The sequence below is a fragment of the Schistocerca nitens genome, chromosome 2 (genome assembly GCF_023898315.1).
Source record: "Schistocerca nitens isolate TAMUIC-IGC-003100 chromosome 2, iqSchNite1.1, whole genome shotgun sequence".
Taxonomy (NCBI): domain Eukaryota; kingdom Metazoa; phylum Arthropoda; class Insecta; order Orthoptera; family Acrididae; genus Schistocerca; species Schistocerca nitens.
In genome coordinates, this window is record NC_064615.1 from 268536713 (window position 1) to 268560035 (window position 23323).

General features: G+C 38.5%; 1 protein-coding gene across 1 annotated transcript in view; it reads left to right on the forward strand.

Annotated features, from left to right (window-relative positions):
* LOC126236010 (ryanodine receptor) overlaps positions 1 to 23323 on the forward strand; it is a 702826-nt gene that overhangs the window by 216597 nt on the left and 462906 nt on the right. Inside the window, exons 10-14 of the mRNA XM_049945018.1 lie at positions 3030 to 3212; positions 5462 to 5633; positions 11716 to 11885; positions 12088 to 12212; positions 15460 to 15660. Coding sequence (XP_049800975.1) covers positions 3030 to 3212; positions 5462 to 5633; positions 11716 to 11885; positions 12088 to 12212; positions 15460 to 15660 — 851 coding nt within the window. The remainder of the gene's footprint in view (positions 1 to 3029; positions 3213 to 5461; positions 5634 to 11715; positions 11886 to 12087; positions 12213 to 15459; positions 15661 to 23323) is intronic.

Here is a 23323-nt window from a genome sequence, read left to right on the forward strand (position 1 = left end):
GCATATGATAGAAAGTGATGGAGGAAATGAGACTTCTGCACAGGACCTGTACGCTGTTTGGAAACTTTTTGGCGTATCAAAACTGTGCAGCAGAAAGTGACTTGAACCTGGAGCCATGCAGCTGTGTTACTGATTGTCCTATCCAGGCATGACTCACCCTCTCCTACTTTCCAAACTTCTCAGAGGCTCTGCCATATACCTTGCTAACTAGAACTGCTGGAAGAAGCTGTGGCAATGTTTCTGAAGTTGTGCATGGATAGCAGCACTGATCGCAAAAGGTAGGGCTCTGTGTTTGAGTTCTGGTCTTGCACACCGTTTTAATATGCGTGAAAGTTTCAGAATGAGACTCTTCAGAAATTAAATCGGGGATGGAACTTGACAGAAATAATTTAAGAATGGTATGAAATTATAAACACAGAGGTAGTAAAAATGAACATGAATAAAGAAGAGGAATGAAGATAGAGATGGTCAATATGAACTCAGAGATAGAAAAGAAAACAAGATATGCCACAAGAAAATGAAATAGGGACAAAAGGGAAAATATATAAATTTTAATTAATTATATGTGCAACTAGGGAGAGGAATGTTTTGCAAATAAAACAGTGTGAAAAATAACATGAAATAGATGGTTTTTTGGAAATAATACAAAGTTGGTAATTTTTATGTAATATCTTGAAATTTGTAATTTTCCACATAAAAGATGTTATAAATCTGTGTATGACAGTTTACCAATATTCGTAACTGATAGTTATTGAATGTTGAAATTGCATTTTGCCTTCTTTCTTCCTCAAGGCTGAGGTTCATTTATAATCTTAAAATGATAGCTCATTTCCCACATAACAAATTGTAATGTGCCTTCAAGAATAGTACCCAATTTGACTAAAACATAGAATTTGGCAAACAAATAGCAATGAGTTTGGCAGGAAATAACATCAATATTGGCAAAAAATACTGAAATCAGAAAAAAATAACACCAAATTTAAAAAAAATAACACAGAAAAGGAAAAAAGCATCAAAATTGGCAAAAATAGATAAATTGGCAAAGAAATAGTGAATTTGGCAAAAATGAATTTACCAAAAAATAACACCAAAATTAACAAAAAATAATTCTGAAGTTGGAAAAAAGTAACACGGAAAAGGAAAAAAAAACATCAAAAATTACAGAAAATACCAGTGAAATTGGCAATAAAAAGGAATTTGGCAGCAAAATAGCACTGAATTTGGCCAAAAATAGTACCAAATTGGCAAAAAGTAACACCAAATTCATCAAAAGATAACGTTGAATTTGGCCATAAAATAAAATGATTTTTTCCTGTCCCTGTGTATAACATAATGGTAAATGTGGTGAGGTAGTAGATATATGTTAGTAGTGAGGTGTTTTAGTGCAGGTTGAGGCCACTGTTGATAGAATCAAACCAGTAAACATAGAGAAAGTTCCCATGGAAGGGGTTATGATGAGGTGCTATTAGGAGGAGGAATCCCAATTTTCTGTAGATGAATGAGAAACCTAAGTCAGATCTGTCTTATTTTAAAGTTTCCTTTGGTGCAGAGTAGTTTGTATTACAAGTTAAGTCTGTTCACATGTTCTCACAGACAGTTTGAGAGACTTTGTGTCAATTCAGAAAGTGTAAGACTGTTTGCATGATGTTCAATACTTGAAATGGATCATCTCACAGGTGTGAGGAATTGTACAAGTGATGAGACAGGAGTACATAGTTGTAAGAGGTTGCGCAGACAAATTTTGCAATGGGGACGGTTCCATGTATATGACTCATTTAACAAGAAATGGATTGAATAGAAGCATAGGTTATCATGAAAATAATTCAGAGGTTTTAATTTTAAGCTGTTCTGACTGATGTAAGCAGAATTTATCAGTAGAGTGATTCTCACTTTGTGACATGACTTTGAAAAGGTAACATCCCTGGCAGGGGAGTTGATTGAGTCTATCCACTCCAAGGGTGTTGTTTGGTGAAACATAGACTCCTGTCTTATTTTTGAGATGACTTTTTTATTATGGAGAAGTGGAGATGACTTGTCTGCCACAGAAAATCTTGTGACTGAATTTGATGGGGGGTTGTTTTTCCTACAAATGCCAAGGCCATAAAAAAGCAAATGTTTGTAATGACAAAGATGGCAACAGTTTTAATGCAAGTAATCCTGTTTGTTGTTTATTTGACATATTTTGTGAGATTGAGGTCAATGTACCATGAGATTCACAGAAGAAATTGGTGGATCTCTGTTGGGAAAATGACTGCATATGTCCTATGCTCAATAATTCATATGTGAAGCTGACAGAACGGTTAGGACAGTGTATTTTGGAAAATGGTAGTGCACACAGTGTATGGTTTAGGTGTAGTAGGCAACTTTTTGGCTTCAAATAGGCTGAGGTTTTTTAGAAGATTTTATGAATCTTCTTGAACTATAGAAATGGAGCTATAGTAAGAGATTCAGTTAAGTGGAACTGCCAGATTGTGTAGATCATTCATCACATTTCACCTGGTCAAATACCACATTGATGGCAGACAACAACACAGTCCTGGACTGGAGGAATATTGTCAACTCCCACAGAAATTCTCAGTTTAGACATTCCAGGAATTTCTTACATGTATAATGGTTGTACCATAAATTCATTTGTGCTGAAATCATTGTCCCAACTTGACCACCACCAAACCATTGACTGTGGCAACTGTACTTTGTGCGTTTTAGTCTGTCGCCACTACCAGTACATTTGTAAATTTATTTCTACTATTATTTGGTTTTTATTGGTTTAAGAAAAAGCTAACTCTCATCTTGGGCTCAAGAAAGATTTTTTCCCCACTTCTGATGGTGTTATTTGGTGGAAGAAACTGTCTGTGCTAAAAGCTCATGAAGTTATGTTTGTTATATCTCATGTTCAATTGTTATGTATTCTTAATGTAATCCATGACCCTTGATTTCATTCTTCATTTTGCTGTTTATGTTCTGTAAATGTCATTAATGTCTTATAAGTCGGATGATAATTACTAAAATATTCATTTATTTTTCTGTAGCATTGTTATATATGAAGGTGGTAGTGTCATGAGTCAAGCCAGGTCTCTGTGGAGATTGGAACTTGCAAGAACAAAATGGGCTGGTGGCTTCATTAACTGGTCCCATCCAATGAGAATAAGGCACTTGACAACTGGCCGTTACCTCGGTGTTAATGAAAATAATGAGCTCTGTCTTGTCACAAGGTAGGAAATATTTCAATTTCTGTGTTTGCCCATGTCCTAATTCTGACTGTAAAGATAACATATTGAGTTGCAGACAGGCACAGCGTAAAGACTGTTACATCTGTTACAGTTATAGATGTTGTGCCATCAGCAATTCAATGTGTCATCTTTACAGTGAATCACAAATATATAATTTTCATAATATTGTTAATATTCCAACCTTGACTTTCATTGTTTCATTTTCTAATATTGCGATTTTGCACCACTATGCTGTCATGTTCAATGTTCTTTGTAAGAAAGACAGTCACAAACTCACATAAATGTAATTTTTTCCAACATTGTATCTAAAAAAACAACTACTTTCAATATGGCATTGAAAAGTTCTGGTATTATGTAAGTAATTTAGAGTAAAGGTAACAACTCTCTGAATGATAGAGGTGTTACGTCATCAGTGCACAAACACACACACACACACACACACACACCAGTGCAGCTACATTGTGCCATGAAAGATACTGTGCCACGACTGCAGTCACACACACACACACACACACACACACACACACAGCAGTGCAGCTGCATTGTGCCATGAAAGATACTGTGCCACGACTGCAGTAGGTGGTGAGTGTGAGGGAGGATTGAGGAAAGGTGGTGATGGCTGGGAGGGACGCAGCATGTGCAAGAGATAGGAATGTTGAATGGGAATTCAGCAGGTGCATTGGATAAGAATGTAGCATGTTTGTGTAGTGAACAGTGATGATGACAAGGAGGAGGGGAAGAAAGAACAGAGGAAGGGGAGACTGTGGGAAAGAGGGTGTACATGCAGGATGAGTAAAGTTAATGTTCCTGGATTGGATGGAGGTTCATTTTTTTTTTTCCTGTTCACTTCCAAATTATTATGACGGCGACCTGCACATTGTTCTACCGTCAACACACACCAAGAGTTCACTGCCGACTGACTACAGTCAAAGACGACTCCAGTGTCAAAGACATTTTACACAACACACAAGCTTCCACCTGTAATCAGTCTCTTTGATATTCTTCGTCACATTTACTAATAGTAATCAATATGCTTTCACTCTCAAAAAATATAAGTAAATTAGCATATAATAAGGCAAATTACAATAAAAAAATTCTGACAAAAATATAAGAAAACATTTACAATTTGGTATCGACAAATCCAGTAGAAAATAACACATCTCCCAGATCCATTACACACAGCGACATTACCCATGTGGCAAGGAGTTGGAAGTGGGTGTAGTGTAACGACGGATCACGATGTGTAGATTGTATGGACAGTGGAATACCATTTGGGGGGGATTGTGGGTAGGACATTTCTCAGTTCTGGTCACAATGAAAAATAGTCAAAATGCTGATGATGGATATGGTTCAGCTGTTCCAGTCCAGGGTAACAGTGTGTGATGGTATGCATGCATCTTCACAGCTGATTCTTGGGGGGGGGGGGGGGTGGAAGGATTAGGGGCATGTAAGGGTATTGTGAAGGAAATGTGTATGTGGACCAGGTCTGGGGGATGGCAACTGTCTTTGGAGACCTTAGTGAGACCTACAACATGCTGGGTATGGGAATTCACATCACCACGTATGTGCCATTCACAGGTTGCCAGACTATACAGTGGAGATTCTTTGGTGTGGAATGGATGGCGGCTATCAAAATACAGGTGCTGTTAATGGCTAGTGAGCTTGATGTAGACGGAGGTATCGATTGAACATTCAGAGAGGTGGAGGTCAGTGTTCAGGAAGGTGGCACATTGAGCTGAATTGATTTGAGAATTAACAATCATATGTGACAAATTAATAGAAGGAAGAGTATGGTTGAAAGTATTGTTGACAATTACTTAACAGGGATGGAGCACAAGCTCATATACTACAGCTGACGCAGGAACTGATAATCATACGTGACCAATTAACAGGAAGGAAGTTTTGGTTTTAATATTTTGTTATCTATGGAGCCATATGAAATAGAGTACAGATCTCAATAAGACAAGTATGGCAAAAGAAATTAATAGCAGTCATCCTGATGCTTGCCTTTATTATTTTAAGGGATCCTAAATTTTGATGACTGAACAGTTGTTCCTTTGTAAATTATAACTGAAGAATTATTATAAATGCTTTACTAAAAACATATTTTCAGTTACGTGCATGTTTACATGTTAGTGAAATACAGCCATACATGACATAATAATTAGTATTTTCTCCTTCAAAAAAGGAATATTCAATCATTTTTCACTATCTCTATCTTCTTTTCATAGGGATGAAGCAACAATTGCATCATCAACATTCTGCCTGCGCCAAGAAAAAGATGATCAGAAAGTGGTACTTGAAGACAAAGATCTTGAAGTGATTGGCTCACCCATAATAAAATATGGTGACAGCACAGTCATAGTTCAACATTCGGAAACCTCACTTTGGTTATCATATAAGGTACAAATAATTACTCATGTAATGTTGATTCCATAAAACTTTAAAAGAATTGTGAAAACTGGCAGTAAATTTTGTGTACTGCATGTATTTTCAGATCAATGGAATGCACTTGTTTCATCTTTCTCCCTCTATCGAAAATATATCATAATGCTGTGATTAGTTTCTTGGTTGTGTACATGTACATTTCCATAATTTTTAATGATAATATTGTGCAAAGGATAGTTGCTGCTTACCATATAACAGAGATGCTGAGTTGCAGGATACGCACAACAAAAAGATATCAAACAAAGCTTTTGGTCAGACAGGCCTTCATCAGAGTAGACAACAGATTCACACACATACAAATGCAACTCATGTGCAGATTCCTTGACTTCTGCCATCGGGTGGTGGGTTTCCAGGTTCTGTGTAATAGGTCAGGAGTTCACTACATACAGGAAGCAGCTACCCAGGTAGCGGGGGCTGTGTGAAAGGGACTGGTCAGTCTTCTGGGTTAGAGGGTCTCAGGAAAGCACAGAAAGGGTATCTGTCGAAAAGGGGGCAGGTAAAACACACTAAGGTAGTTGTAGAAACGATCAGTATTGTAGTTGTAAATTGTCGTAGCTGTGTTGGGAAAGAACCAGAGCTCCATGCTGTAATCAAAAGCACTGAAGCTCAAAGTAGTTCACCTTCTAGCGAAACTGAAGTAGATAGTTCCTGCGAAATAGCATGGGTAGAGGTTATACTTGACAATCAGGCTAAACTATTCATTGGATCATTTTACAAACCCCCCAACTCAGAATATATAGTTGCTGAACAGTTCAAAGAAAACTTGAGTCCCATTTCAAACAGGTACCCCACTCATACAATTACAGCCAGTGGTGACTTCAATCTACCTTTGATATGCTGGAAAGATTATATGTTTAAAGCTGGCAGCAGGCATAAAGCGTCATCAGAAATTGTACTGAATGCTTTCTCAGAAAATTATTTTGAACAATTAGTTCATGAGCCCACTCAAAGCGTAAATGATTGTGAAAGCATACCCGACCTATTAGCAACAAATAATCATGGACAAATAGGGGATATTATGATGAATATAGGGATTAGCGACCACAAGGCAGTTGCTACTAGGCTGAATACCGTAACACCTACAGCCATCAAAAAGAAACGCAAAGTACATCTATTTAAAAAAGCTGATAAAAATGCGCTGAACGCCTTTTTAAGAGACAGTCTCCCCTCCTTCCGATCTGATCACGTAAGTGTAGAAAAGATGTGGAATGATTTCAAAGACATAGTATCAACAGCAGTTGAGAGAGATATACCACATAAATTAATAAGTGATGGTCCTGACCCCCCACAGTACACAAAATGGCTCAAATCGCTGTTGCAGAAGCAATGAAAAAAGCATGCCAAATTTAAAAGAACACAAAATCCCCAAGATTGGCAAAGTTTTGCAGAAGTTTGAAATATAGCTTGTACTTCAATGTGAGAAGCTTTTAATAATTTCCACATCAAAACTCTGTCTCAGAATCTGGCAGAAAACCCAAAGACATTCTGGTCATACATAAAGCACGCAAGTGGCAAGACGCAGTCAATACCTTCACTGCACAATAACAATGGTGAAGTCACTGATGACAGTGCCACTAAAGCAGAGTTATTAAACACGGTTTTCCAAAACTCGTTCACCAAAGAAGGTGAAGTAATTGTATACCAGTCAGGTTCCTTTCAGAGTATGCTGATACAATAGCACCATATTTAGCAGTTATATACAACTGCTCGCTCACAGAAAGTTCCGCACCTAAAGACTGTAAAATTGCTCAAGTCGCACCAATACCCAAAAAGAGAAATAGGAGTAATCCGCTGAATTACAGGCCCATATCACTAACGTCGATTGGCAGTAGGGTTTTGGAACATATACTGTGTTTGAGCATTATGAATTACCTTGAAGAAAATGATTTATTGACACATAGTCAGCATGGATTCAGACAATATCGTTCTTGTGAAACACAACTAGCTCTTTATATTCATGAAGTAATGAGTGCTCTTGACAGGGTATGTCAAATTGATTCCCTATTTTTAGATTTCCAGAAGGCTTTCGACACTGTTCCTCACAAGCGTCTTCTAACCAAACTGTGTGCCTATGGAATATTGCCTCAGTTCTGCAACTAGATTCATGATTTCCTGTCAGAAAGGTCACAGTCTGTAGTAATAGATGGAAAGTCATCGAGTAAAACAGAAGTAATATCCAGCATTCCCCGAGGAAGTGTTATACACCCTCTATTGTTCCTGATCTATATTAATGACATAGGAGACAATCTAAGTAGCTCTCTTAGATTGTTTGCAGATGATACTGTCATTTATCGTCTTGTGAAGTTATCAGATGACCAAAACAAATTGCAAAATGATTTAGCTAAGATATCTGTATGGTGCAAAAAGTGACAACTGACCCTGAATAAAGAAAAGTGTGAAGTACATGAGTACTAAAAGAAATCCGCTAAATTTATGCCATAAGCCACCCAAACCTGAAGGCTATTAGTTCAACTAAATACTTAGGGATTACAATTACAAATAACCTAGATTGGAACGATCACATTGATAGTGGTGTGGGTAGAGCACTTAAAAGGTGCAACGGGTCTACTAAAGAGGCTGCTTATACCATGCTTGTCGGCCCTATTCTGAAGTACCGCTCTGCAGTGTGGTATCCGCATCAGGTGGGACTGACAGACGATATCGAAAAAGTTCAAAGAAGGGCAGCTCGTTTTGTATTATCATAAAATAGGGGAGATAGTGCCACAGACATGATACGTGAATTGGAGTGACAACCATTGAAACAAAGACGTTTTTCGTTGTGATGGGATCTTCTCATAAAATTTCAATCACCAGTTTCTCCTCTGTTTGCGAAAACATTATGTTGGCACCCACCTACTTAAGGAGAAGTTATCATCACTATAAGATAAGAGATCAGGGCTTGCACAGAAAAATTTAAGTGTTCGTTTTTACCGTGCTCCGTTCAAGAGAGGAACCGTAGAGGTGGTTCATTGAACCCTCTGACAGGCACTTTATTGTGACTAGCAGAGTAACCATGTAGATGTAGATGTAGATGTAGATTGGTAGATGTAGATGTATGTGTGAGTTGCGTTTGCATTTGCGTGTCGTGCGCGTGTGCCTGTGTGTGTGTGTGTGTGTGTGTGTGTGTGTGTGTGTGTGTGTGTGCTGTCTATTCTGATAAGGGCATGTTTGACTGAAAGCCTTGTTTGACAGTCTTTTTGTTGTGCCTATCTGTGACTCATTTCTGTTATATGGTGAGTATCAACTATCCTTTTCACAAGATTGTCATTATTCCATTCTGGATTTTCCATTGTTCTGTGATTTTTAAAATAAATCGAACATAAATGTATGTCTGCATTTATAAAATGTGCTCACATATTTCCAATATTATTGTGGCTTAGTAATTGTGAACACACTAGACTCTCGCTAATCCAGTCATTCCTGAGACATATGGGTACCGGTTTAACAGAAGTGCCAGATTATTGTCTGAAATTTATTTTATTAATTTATTTTGTTTTTTTATTTATTTTGAAAACATAGGGGATATACAGTAGTGTACTGTACTTTATTAAACCGAAGGGTACAATTTTAAAACAGAGGTTATACTTTATTAAATCCAAAAATACACTAATTTTCAAATAAAACTTAGTCCTTGAGTGTAAAATATACTGTTCATAATTATACAGTTGAATCACTCACTGTAAAACATGTCCCTCATTTTTAACTGTCACAATGATGATACGCGATGGTGGCATGCTTTATGATGCAGTCACTTTACAAGCATTACATTGGTACTGCATGTATCTGGTTTTTGCATAATGTACTCCAGGAAGACCTTGGCAGCTTCAGCACCAGCAGTGTGAGAAATGTTCATGCTCTCTCCTCCTGTGTCCTCTTCTTCATGACTTTCATCATTACTTTCTTGCACGCTTTTGATTATTTCTTCATCTGTTAAAGTTTGGTCTGTATCACAGTCTTCCTCATTCAGCCACTTAGTAACATTTTCATCATCAATTTCTAATTTCTTCTCCTCCTGGAAGGTCGTGGAACATGTCACTGTACAAAGTAGTTGATAATTACGAATTGACTGACTCATCGCTGTCTCTCACTACTGGATCCAACTCGGCATCAATGGATGGCCACAATTTTCTCCTGCTCTTCATTATGGTAGTGCTCTCCACTTTGTCCCATGCCTCGGCTGCTTGGAAAACATCATCACGTATGTTAATTGCTTTCAGCATAGTCTCGATAGAGTCATTTTCACTTTGTTCAGCAAGGAGACGAGAAGTGAATGTCCATAATGATGTTTAATTGATTCCAAAATTCCCTGGTCCATGGGCTCAATTGGGGCTGTCACGTTGGGTGGGAGAAACAGTGCTTGTATACCATCAAACTTTAGAGAAACATCTGAAGGATGACTGGGAGCATTGTCAATTATAAGGATAGCTTTCAGTGGAAGCTTTTTCTTCTTTAGCTCTTTCCTCACTGCTGGTACAAACATTTCATGGTACCACTGAGAGAATATTTGTCTGTCCGTACATGCTTTCTTTTGAGCGTGATACTGCAATGGTAGAGTATTTATGTCAATGTGTTTAAAACACTGTGGATGTTGGGATCTTCCAATCACCATAAGTGGTAGTTTATGACTCCTATTTTCATTACAACACGCCATTAATATTACATTCTGTTTCTGTTGCTTGTAACCAGGAGCTTCCTTCTCGTTCTTGGCAGCTAATGTTTTTGAAGGAAGCATCTTGTAAAAGAGTCCCGTTTCATCAGCATTATACAAGGCATCAGCTGTGAAATCTTCTTCCTCTGTTATCTTCCATATCTTGCTTACAAACTCATCAGCACCCTTATTGTTAGCTGAACGACTTTACCCGGTGACTATCAGCTGCCGAATGCGATGTTGTTTTTTCCAGTTTGATAGCCAACCTTCACTCGCTGCAAACACATTACTACAGCCAAGTTGTTTATTAAATGCAGCTGCTTTTTCCTTTATAGTCAGGCCACTGACTGGAATTCTTTTACTGCGTAGTTGTATGAACCATCTATAAACAGCTACATCCAGTTCTTCATTCTCACTCTTTTGCATAACCTTCTATTTTGCCAACTCACTATCCATTTGTCTTGAGTACTGTTGAATAACATATTCTTTCTTTTTGATGTCATAAATAATTGCTTGTCCATCACTGAACTCAGCAGCAATGGCTTTCTGCAAAGAACCTCGATTTAACTTATCTAAAATTTCAAGTTTCTGATTGAGTTCTAGCATAACATGTTTCCTTTTAGAAGACATGATTCTGAACTGTAAATAAAGCTACAATTTCAAATACAGTATATAAAGCATTGTTTAACTAAGCATTGTTGTGCACGATAATTCATTGTGCACGTGTTTTTGGATGTGTGCTGGATTCTGAGAGGCCACACTACTGAGTGCCAGATTAGCGAGAGTCTAGTGTATTGGAATTTAAATGAAGTGCATGGTGACTCTTATTAGCATTTTAGCTCTGCAAAATACTTAAGCAAGTTCGAGACAATATTTTGAAACCTGAAACAGTGCCTTTTCTTAACTGTCGTGCACTGTGATAACCACTGTATTCTCTTTAAAATTCTTTTCTCATGACAAGCATTTTTCTGCATGTCAAACCCCAAAAGGAACAACACAATTCAGCATGGCATCACCAGATTATGTCATAAGTCTCATGCAGACCATTCCACTCCGCAAACTAAGAAATCTTACAGCCATCACAAGAAGTTTCTAACCTCTAAGTTGCTCGAGAAAATTACATTGAAGTCTCATGTAAGAAACAGTAATATTGTTAGTAGCATCTTTGAAGGAAGATTGTTTGTTAATAAATGTTGGAGATGGTACTTGTTATTTTCGTATGTTGTGCATGTAAAGATAATACTTCTGACTGCCCTGTAGTGAGTGATACAAAATGTTCTGATGTGCAGCTACCACTAGTGCCCAGATCATAAAGTAAAATAGCCCACTGTCCCTTTTGACACAGTTACTAAAACATGCTCTAATGACCAAATTTTCTGTACCCATTAGGCTTATGAAACAAAAAAGAAAGGTGTGGGGAAAGTTGAAGAAAAGCAAGCTGTCCTCCATGAAGAAGGGAAAATGGATGATGGCTTAGACTTTAGCCGCAGTCAAGAGGAGGAATCGAGAACGGCTCGTGTTATAAGAAAATGTAGTTCCCTTTTCACGAAATTTATAACGTGAGTACTGAATCATCTAAAAATTAATTTTTGTATAATTATATTAATTAATAGTTATTACTTCTCTGCATATGTTCAGGTGTGTAATAGGAATTTTTGTACTAATTTGGTAAGCTAAAACATTCATTTAATTTCAACATAATGAATTATAAAAGAATGCTTGAAGATAGTATAAAAGAGGTAATTATGTAATGTGTTTCAGGGGACTAGAAACACTGCAGACAAATAGACGACATTCATTATTTTTTATGTCTGTGAATTTAAATGAAATGGTTATGTGCCTTGAAGATTTAATAAACTACTTTGCTCAGCCAGAGGAAGAAATGGGTAAGCATTCTAGTATCAGTATTTACATAAAACTGTGCTCAAATGTTCAAATGTGTGTGAATTCCTAAGGGACCAAACTGCTTAGGTCATCAGTCCCTAAACTTACACACTACTTAAACTAATTTATGCTAAGAACAACACACACACCCATGCCCGAGGGAGGACTCAAACCTCCGGCGGGACGGACCGCACAGTCCGTGACATGACACCTCAAACCGTGCTGAAACTGTGCTGCATTAAGTAGATTTTGAAATGATAAATAGGCCAAGTGACATCTTAAGTGTTAATAAAAGAATGCAATTTCCGTATGTCATCCGTATGGGAATTGGTTTAGAATTTTCAACTGTTTGTGACATAAAAGACAAGTTAAAACAATTATCCATGTCACTCACTTTTATTTTCTTCCACAGCATGTTTCACCCTTATCTTCAAATGGATCAGTGGGTTACATTACATTTTTGTTTTCTGGGTATAACCAACTGTCTGTTTTAAACTTAATTTCAAAAATGTTCCAGAAGAAAAAACCCTGAGGTCATTATAAATATGCATGTTCAATATAATTGGCACAAAAACATGAAAAAACAATATAAATGGTCCAAGGGTACAATCATATTGGGTATCAGACATAATTGATGATTTCTTGATAGGGAGGGCAAAACATGTTATCTTGGATGGAGAGTCATCAACAGATCTAGAAGTAACTTCAGATGTACCCCAGGGAAATGTGTTGGGTCACTTGCTGCTTATGTTATATATTAATGATCTTGTGGACAATATTAATAATGACCTAAGACTTATCGCAATTGATGCAGTTATCTATAAGGGGCGTTCAAAAAGAAATGAGTTGGAGGCATAATTACAGAAACCAGTACCTGTATGTTAGAAGTATTGACCCTGGCTGTTGAGACACTTGTCCCACTGTGACACAAGGCAGTGAATGGCTGTCACTTAAAATTCCCAGGGCTGCGATGTTAACCAGTTCCGCTCGTACAGCTGGACATTGTCATCCAAGGTGAACCATTTGCCCCTCAGAGCCTTTTTAAGGGGACCAAAAATGGCGTAATCGTAGGGAGAGAGGTCTGGACTGTATGGAGAATCTCCCATTTGAATTTCTGCAGGAGTGCCACGACTGTGTTGGCACTATGAGGCTTTGCATTGTCATGGAGCAGAATGACCACAGGAGTGAGACTGACTGGTCGTTTTGATTTGATTGCTTGGCAAAGGGTGGTCAAGGATTGCGAGTAATGCTGGGCATTCACTGTTGTTCCATGCTGCAGGAAGTGAACCAGAAGGGGGCCATCTCGGTCAAAGAAGAACGTCAGCATAACCATGCGACTGGCAGCGTTGGATGATTGATGCATGCTACTGCTAGCTCTCTATAGTCACATGACATGCATGCGTGCTCTCTAGCGACAGGCTGTGTACTTCCACATTCGGGAAGGATCACACCTTGTTACACATGCCATTACCCTCCTGTCACCAGATTGTGCATTCCAGACTCTGGCTCATTTCTTTTTGAACGCCTCTTTTTCAGTGGAGTCCAGTAACAAATCTGTACAAGTATTCAGTCAGACTTGGGAAGATTTCAGAATGGCACAGTGATTGACAGCTTACTTTAAATACTCAAAATTGTAAAATTGTGTACTTTGCAAAGCAAAAAAATGTGGTGTCCTATGAACATAATATTAGTGAGTCACATTTGGAGTATGTAAACTCATACAAACACTTGGATGTAACACTCTGTAGGGACATGAAGTGGAATGATCGCATATGCTTAGTTGTTGGTAAAGCGTGTAGCAGGTATCAGTTTATGGGTAGAATACTAGCAGGGTTGCCACAGGCTCTGGAAATCAGAATATCAGTGAAATTTCAAACATGTCCAGGAAATATCAGGGAAATTTGAAAAAAAGGGAAAAAAAGAAAAAGGAAAAAAAACTGGAAAAATCTTATTTTTGTCTTGTTAGATGAAACAAACTGAGGCGTCATACACCGTTGCTGGCTGGGTGCAGCTGAGTACTTGCGCCACTTCCCTACTCCATCATTCCTACTGCTTCTCCCCTTCTTACCACTCCCTTCAGCTTGCAGTCAGTGCTGCCACAATTTCTTGCCGCTAGCCTAGCAGCTGCCGACAAGAGGCAGGGAGGCATGAGGATTGGTTTGTTTGGATCTAACTCTCAGAGACTGTAGATGCAGTGACTGGAGACAGCGGTCATGTGTGCATTAGTTGTATGTGAGTGATTGTGTGAATGTGCGTGTGCTCTAGTTTTCTGACAAAAGCTATGGCTAAAAATTTAGTGTGAGAGTGTGATTGTTTTTTTCTACATGCCTGTCTGTGGCTCAGCAATCGTCTCTGTGGTGAGTTGCCACCTATCCTCATTATTATTGGTTCTCAGAGCATTAACTACAAGCAAATCCTGGATACGGCTATGGGCACCTGCATGGCACCATCCTATGCCAACCTATTTATGGGCCATCTAGACGAATGTTATGTTAACAGAGCTTTGTTTTTTTCTACATGCCTGTCTGTGGCTCAGCAATCGTGTCTGTGGTGAGTTGCCACCTATCCTCATTATTATTGGTTCTCAGAGCATTAACTACAAGCAAATCCTGGATACGGCTATGGGCACCTGCATGGCACCATCCTATGCCTATGCCTATGCCTATGCCAACCTATTTATGGGCCATATAGAGGAATGTTATGTTAACAGAGCTTGTGACTGGTAGCAAAGAGCAAAAATAACAGCATTTGAATGATAATTCAGCTCAAAATCATACTGTGATCTTTGGTGTTTCATGCTAAAGTTACAAAGGAAAAGCAGAATGTGAAGAATAACTATGCTCAGAGTCATGCCCCGTTTTGTACTATCTTGTGCAGAATAAATGGAGGAAAGAGAACAGAAACGGAAGGACAACTCCACATAGAACATTGTTGTTATTAGTTGCATCCCGTGCAGAAGCAGTCAGTGGACAAATTCAAATGAGAACCTAACAAAGAAATTAGAGAAATCTTTAAACCTTGTTTCAATCTACTGCTCTCTAATAAAATTAATAGGTGTTTATTTTTTCTCTTTATTTACTTCAAATCAAAGCAGAAATGCATAGTGGCTATGTTTGTGAAAAGGTCTTCCAAGAATTCAAATCTTTCTCTTTTGTCAAAAATTATTGTTGATTTAGCTTTTGGTGTTATTAAGTAAAATATTTTTGTTTCGTTTCTTTAAATGTAGTATGTTTTTCTGTTCAATTCCAGAACATGAAGAGAAGCAGAACAGACTTAGAGCATTGAGAAACAGACAGGACCTGTTTCAAGAAGAAGGAATATTAAACCTCATCCTTGAAGCTATTGACAAAATTAATGTTATCACATCACAAGGATTCCTAATTGCCCTGTCTGGAGATGATACTGGCCAAAGCTGGGAAGTTATTTCAGGATATCTATACCAGCTTCTTGGTAAGAATATTTCTCTGTAACCATTGTCTTAACTAAAAGTTATTTTGTGTCCATCCAAGTAATAGAAATGAAACCATATGGGTGAAATTTCTTCAGACATCCTGTATTATTAGACTGTGGAGTTTGTTGGCACTGCTACATCTCTCCCAATCCATTCTCATTTCTCTTAATTCATCTATTATATTCACTGCTAACAAAAAATAATTTTGTTTAATATTTAGCCATTTCTTATTGTCTAGTTGTCATCACATACCTACTGTAGTGCACTTGGAGTTGAAACCTGACATGGTGACTGACAGAAATTGTTGAAATGATAAAAGTAGAATGACCATGACCATAACCAGAATTGACTGCTTTATGTTCACTGCCAACCTTGTCTACCAGGCGAAATTGTGATTAGTACGCATAACATGTCAGTAAATAAGGCAGTTTCAAACCCAGTTAAACACAAACTTTTTAACAATTAACACATAGCGCCACTTTTGCTTTCATAAATGTGGACTCACTAAATATCATCTTAGGGTAAGTGCTGTATTAGAAACGCCATTAGATAGAAAAGTAGAAATCATTTCAGCTAAAGTGTTTAAATAACTATAAACTCACATAACCCCAATTTGTGTTTCATTTACCTGTAAGTGCAATCCAAATTAGCACCAACCTCTGCACTGTTATTCTGCACACACCTTATTATATCTTCTAGCAGGGCCTTTTGTGTATAATTTCTGTGATAATATGAGTCAACATGTGGACTACATTTGGATTGCAAGATATCAACTGAAAATCTTAAAACTAATACTAACAAAGAGTAGAATATCTTTGGCTTCCCTCCGACAACCATGCCTCCATCCTTGCTACCCTCCCTATTTTCCTTTCCCTGTTGCTTCATAACCTGGGTTGTGAATAACTGAATCTCCTTTCCCTTCTTCCCTTTCTTTCCCCTATCTCCTCCCCGATGAAGGAACATTTGTTCCGAAAGCTAGGAACTTAAATTTTCAGTTCTGTTTTATGTGTATCTATCGGCTGTACTGAGCTGAGGTAAGTACTGGCCAGCCCCTCTATCTCTTTGTTAGTATTTGTTTCACATCTTTATATGAGATTTTCCATTAATCATTTAAATCTTAATACTAAGCAGTTTAAATTCTAATACTTATCACTACTTGCATCTGTACAATAAAACATTACAAATAAAATTTGGATAAACTTCTGAGAGGCTTTTTGACAGATGTTTCTCTCCAGAATGAGATTTTCATTCTGCAGCGAAAGGCAAAGGTCCCGAGTTCGAGTCTCAGTCCAGCACACAGATTTAATCTGCCAGGAAGTTTCAGATGTTTCTCTGATTATTTAAATGAAAACTGATTTTACACCCCTCCACAGGTGTGTGTGTATGGGTGTCTGTGTGGTTGTATGTGTGAATGTGTGTACTTCTTCTGCAGAAAGAGCAAGAGCTCAAAAGCTAGTGTAAATACTGATTACTGCCATAAGTTTCTGTGCACCACACACCAGTCATCTACAGGTGAGTGGTGGCCTTTCCTTTTTTTATGTACAAGGTGTACAACTTTGCTTCCACCGTTTCTCCCCCAACATTTGAGGCTTTAATGAAACAAATTGGTTACACATGTATCATTCAAAGTGTTTACCATCACTGGCCCCTACTTTCTCCCATCTTTTGGGCAGTGTACGAATCCCACATCTTTTTAAGCGATCCACGAATCGATCCAATTTGTGACTTCTTCATGAGATCGGAAGTGTTGGTCAGCCAGGCCATGTGCCATTCATCTAAAGAGGTGATAGTTGGAGAGAGCAATGTCTGGAGAATACTGCAGGTGGGGTAGGACTTCCCATTTTAACATTTCCAAGTACATTTTGACCTGCTTTGCAGCGTCGTGTCGAGCATTGTCATGCTGCAAAATCACTTTATCGTGCCTCTCGCTGTATTTCAGCCATTTTTCTTTTAATGCTCTGCTTAAACGCATTAATTGTGTTTGATAACAAGCACCTGTGATTGTTTCCCTTGGTTTTAAAACCTCATAGCACACGACGCCGAGCTTGTCCCACCAAATGCAGAGCATGATCTTGGAGCTATGAATATTTGGTTTGGCTGTCAACATGGAAGCATGGCCGGGATATCCCCATGATTTTTGCATTTAGGGTTATCATAATGAACTCATTTTTCATCCCCGTTCACAATGCAATGCAGAAATCCCTTCCGTTTTTGCCTCTGAAGCAACTGTTCACAAACACACAAATGCCATTCAACGTCTCGTGGTTTCAGCTCATACGGGACCCAAGTTTCCTCTTTATGAATCATGCCCATAGCCTTGAGACGTTTTGAAATGGCTTGCTGTGTCCTCCCACTACTCGTGCCAATTCTTCTTTAGATTGACACGAGTCTTCACTCAGCAGTGTCTCCAATTCTGCATCTTCGAAAACATTCTCTCTTCTACCACTATGCCAGTCTACGACATTAAAATCACCGTTCTTGAAGTGTTGAAACCACTCATGACACATTCTTTCACCAATAGCATCCTTACCATATGTACTTGAGAGCATTCGATGAGACTCAGCCGCTGTTTTCTTCATATTGAAACAAAACAGTAACACCTCCCACAAATGACGAGAATTAAGCTCGTAAACTGACATTTTCAATCAAGAACAACTTTATGATACAGACACAAATCAACTAATGTTTGAATGAGGTTATGTTGACCGAGGTCCAAGCTAACTGCCTGACGTCTATGATCAGTTTCTTTCTACTGCTACTTACCGTTGTCGCCACCTATCGGCAAACGGCGGAAGCAAAGTTGTACACCTTTTATAATGCTAAATACATATGTAGAATCACAAGCAAGCGGTCACACATGCACCATGTTGCATATGCAACTCCACTCTACTCACACAACCCATTTCCGGAACTCGCTGCACTTTCAAAATATGGCAAAGATGTAACTTTACAATAATAATTCAACATACACAGAATTCCTCAGAGTCATACAATTAATACTTCACATGGTGAAACCACATAACCAAAATACAGAGTGTCTTAAATAAAACACTGCATCCCATTGATTCACTTCACTGGCAGATACGTTGTGCTGTTTTCTTCCCTCAGTGGATCACGGGGACCCAGGTTCGATTCCTGGCTGGGTTGGGGATTTTCTCTGCCCGGGGACTGGGTGTTTGTGTTGGCCTCATCATTTCATCATTCATGACAGTGGCTATATTGGACTGTGTAAAAATTGGGACTTTGTATGGGCGCTGATGACCACGCAGTTGAGCGTCCCCACAAAACCAAACATCATCATTATCATCATTCTTTCCTCAAGCTGGTTTGTACCCCCACAGAGAGACACATACCAACATTATGCAGATGTATTAGGGAACTAAACTCTTCTTACATGATCACATTTAATACGTTTCAATCGACTGAATGTTCAGAATTAAGTTCCCATAGCAGTACAACCCACCAAAAATAAAACTCATCAATGACACAGGTGCACCCCCAATCATATATCTCAATTGGTGTCACATTGTGTATCTCAGAAATTGCATACATTTCTGCTAATTAGTTTATACTGTCATAATACTTTCTTATAGACAAGATTGCTATTAGGATCATTGATGAATAAGGCAGAATAAGCCAGCCAATCTGTTTAACTTAAATCATTACTTCATACAATTTATTTATCTAACCCCCTCCCCCCCCCCCCCCCCCTGCACAAAATGCACCCTGTTCATATGTTCAAATAAATGACAGTTCTGTAAATTTTCCCCTAAATAAATTACTAATAGTGTAGAAAAATCACATTATTCATTAAAGCATCACTATATACATTTCTTGCAACCCCTGTGCAGTATTTCTCACTGCCTCTTCCTGATTTAAGTACTTTTGATTCGTACAATTACACAGAGTAAATACATCAAAGAATAAAATAAATTTTTAAGTCTTTATACACTAAACATCCCTTTTTACAGGCTTGTCCTCTTTCCATCTCTTGTGCACATGTACCTCCTCATCATCCTCCTGTATCATTTTTGTGTGTGGTACACATCCCTCATCCCACAGAAATCTATAAATCTTACATGTTTCTGATTTCCACCATTATCAATCTCTAATTGTCTGTTTTTACATTTTAGGTTGGTGTGATAGCATGTCAGAACTCTGTGTCTAAAGCTACATCCTTAACTAGTCCTGTAATAATTAAACAGGCTATTTTAAATTCGCGATCATATCTCTTGAATTCTAGTAACACTTTCTGTTTCACAGATTTGCTCATTCCACCTATTCCCATTTTTACTTTTATCCCCATCAACAGAAAAATTACAGAAGTCTTATCATTTAGCCTATGCATAAAGGACTCTGCTACTGCTAACACAGCACTTCCAGAATCCAAAAACGCCCTTGTCTTATGTTCAACCTCATGATCAATTCTGGCCCAATAGACATGGCAGCTTGTCAGCATCTTCTTTCATGAGATGCTCCAGTGATCCTGATGCAGAAGAGTGTGAGTCTGTGTCATAACAAAAAATAATTGTGGACGAGATGTAATGCACAAGCCAGAGATTGCTCAGGCCTTCCTCGCTGAACATTTTGTCACACTTTATGCAGAAGAGGGTCAGCAGTGACGGCTTGAGTGATGCGAGAACTGGTAGTGGGAAATTTGTCCACTGATTTGTAAGCTTCCATGTCCAGGTAAAAATGAACACTTCATCCTGATCAAAACTAGTGTCAAGTTATATCAGAAAACGCAAAAGGGCATCACGTTTGACTGTTGAGCCATAGCGTGGAAATGAATCTCATAATTGTACCTACTAAGGAACAGAGCCCCATTGCTGTCTATAGGCTACCTTGTGTACAAGTGGCCCGTGCAACTATAAAGAAACACTAATGATTTGTAATGCTCACCAGATGAAACTTTACACATTATAAAAACACGTGTAACTTATTCATAGCATAAAACAGTGAGAGTTTCCTTCTCTATTTGAGAGTAATTCTTCTGCATATCACTGAGTGTCTTCGATGCAAAAATGATGGGGTGTTCCAAACCATGCGCATGATGTTGAGATAACACGGGTTCTGACACCATATTGTGATGCATCCATTACTACCAAGTCTGGAGCCACGGCTGATCGGTGGGCAAGAACAGTGTGTAACACAAACCATCTTTCATTGTTTTGAATGCGTGTTCACAGGCGGGAGTCCACTCAAATGCTGCACCTTTCTTAAGCATTTGATTGAGAGGCTAGGAAACCAAAGCTGCCTATAAAAGGAACTTGTGGAAATGTGCAGCTTTACCTAAAAATGCTTTGAGCTCTTTCACATTTGAAGGGTGCGGAAAAACAGTAATAGGTGCTGTCAATCGACTGAATCTCCAGGCAAGGGATGACATGTCCCAAGTATTCTATAGAGGGTTGGAAGAAATGCGACTTTTCCAAATTGCACTTAAAACCCTTGTCGTACAAAGTCTAAAACAACAGGTGATGGTTGAAAAGACGGTCCTTGATTGTGGGATCAGTAACAAAAATGTCATCAAGGTAATTGATCTAACAAGGAATGCATTATGTAAGCTGCTCCAAGTAACATTGAAAAATGGCAGCCTCACTTACAATGCCAAAAACGAAGTGGTTGCACCTGTAGAGGCTGTGTGATGTACTCACAACAAGAGGATGACATGATTTTTCACCAAGTGGCAGCTGTAAATATGCTTCCAACAAATTGAGTTTTGAAAAATATTCTCTGCCTGCCAGCTTCATCGTAAATTCATCTGGGCTGGGATTGGAGTACGTATCAGCTGCAAATTGAATTAGCTGTCACCTTGAAGTCGACACATAGATGGAGTTTGCCCATCAGCTTCTTCTTAACAACCAGTGCTGTAGCCCATTGATTAGATAAAATGAGTTCTGTTATGCCTGTCTAGTTCTTCCTTCACTTCAGCATGAAGTGCAAGTGGTATGGGTGTGGCAGGAAAAAAAACAGGGTTGTGCGAAAGATTTGTGACCAGTGTGTGCTATGTAGTCAGTAACCTTGCCGGTGCTGGGCGAAAACAGGGGTAAATATTCTAAATATTCTTTGCACAAATCATCCATTTCTTAGTAGGGTACAAGATATGATACTAAATGCATGGAATCTGAGACTGTAAATTCAAAAGCCTGGAAAGCATCAAAATCATATAAGTGTTCTGTGAAGGCATTGTCCACTTCCAAAAATATTACTGGCCGAACCAGCACCTGGTACGTTGTTTATGCAGTTTATTGCCCAAGTAGAGGAATCTGCTGTCTGTTGTAACTGACAAGATGGCATGAAGTAGCTGACAGAAGAGGGGAACCAAGGCATAGATAAGTATTATAATTCAGTACCGTGGCCACTGTGCCCATATCCACCTGAAGGTTTAAAGGATTTGTATCAATATGCATGCCAATGAAATGTTTGTTATAAACAGCTGTAATAGCTTCACACACTTGACTAAGAATGTTAATGTCCACAGGTTGAACATGAGGGGCACAATGGAAGCAGACCGAGTGTTGCACGTAGTTGCAATGTGACCTTTCTTATGACATGTATGGCATGATGTCCAACATTGTAGACAAGCTGGCTGGTTGTTTTGAACAAAACGGGCTGGGCAGGAGGACAGGGGCATATGGAAAATTTTCTGCTGTGGTTGTGTTTGTGTGAGATGTGGCAGCCAAGCATTCTGCACAGCCACGGCATCTGTTTCTCTATGCCTGTTGTTGTCTGAGTTGACTGCAGCTATATTGGCCTAAGAATGTAATTGATAGCCAGCAGCACTAGAAACTTCAAAAGTTTGTGCAATATTGAGTACTTCTTTTATAGAGGGATCCTCGAATTGCAGCACCCTTCATTGAACTTCCTGATCTGAAGCTGCCTGTATGATAATGTCTCTAACCATAGTATCTGGGTAAAATTCCTGAGATTTAGCAGTAATGAAATGAAACTTGCAATTTAGCCCCTGAATTTCCACAGCCTAAGTGTGATTGAATGTACACTGCAGTGTGGCCTCAACAGCCAGAGACTGAGGCCTGTGTGTTGTGAGTTGAGTTTGCATGAGTGCGTGTGCGTGTATATAATGTCCAGTGAAGGCCTTGTTGGCTGCAAGCACACTGTCTGACTGTCTTTTTGTTGTGCCTAGCCTATCTGCAACTCAGCATATATGCTATGTGGTGAGTAGCAACCATCCTTTCCAAAACAAATCAGATTGTTATGTGATTCAATTTTGTGAGTAACCCTTTCCTCCTGCTGCCTTCTGCACACCATACTGTTTCTTTTCACTGTTTGTTATCTCTTCATTTCTTCTTATAGAGGAACTGTTCAGAAGTTCCAAAACCTGTAGATTCTAATGAATAGTATTTACCCCTCATATATCTCATATATTGTTAATTTTCATTTAAGACTTTTAACAGAAAGTAACTATGAATGTAGTCATGTATTATCAACCCCTAGTCTTTTTTCAGTGTTTTAGAATGTGTATCTTACATTAGTCACTTATTCTAGCTCTCCTTTTCTGTATCAGCACAGGAAAAATTTGTTTTAAGACATCAAAACTGAAAATTAAAGATCTCATAAGTTGTTGTTCTGTCATTTCTTACTTTTATTTTCCTTTGCGAAAAATTGTGGCAAATATCAAGCATGCTCCCATACCTTACTCAC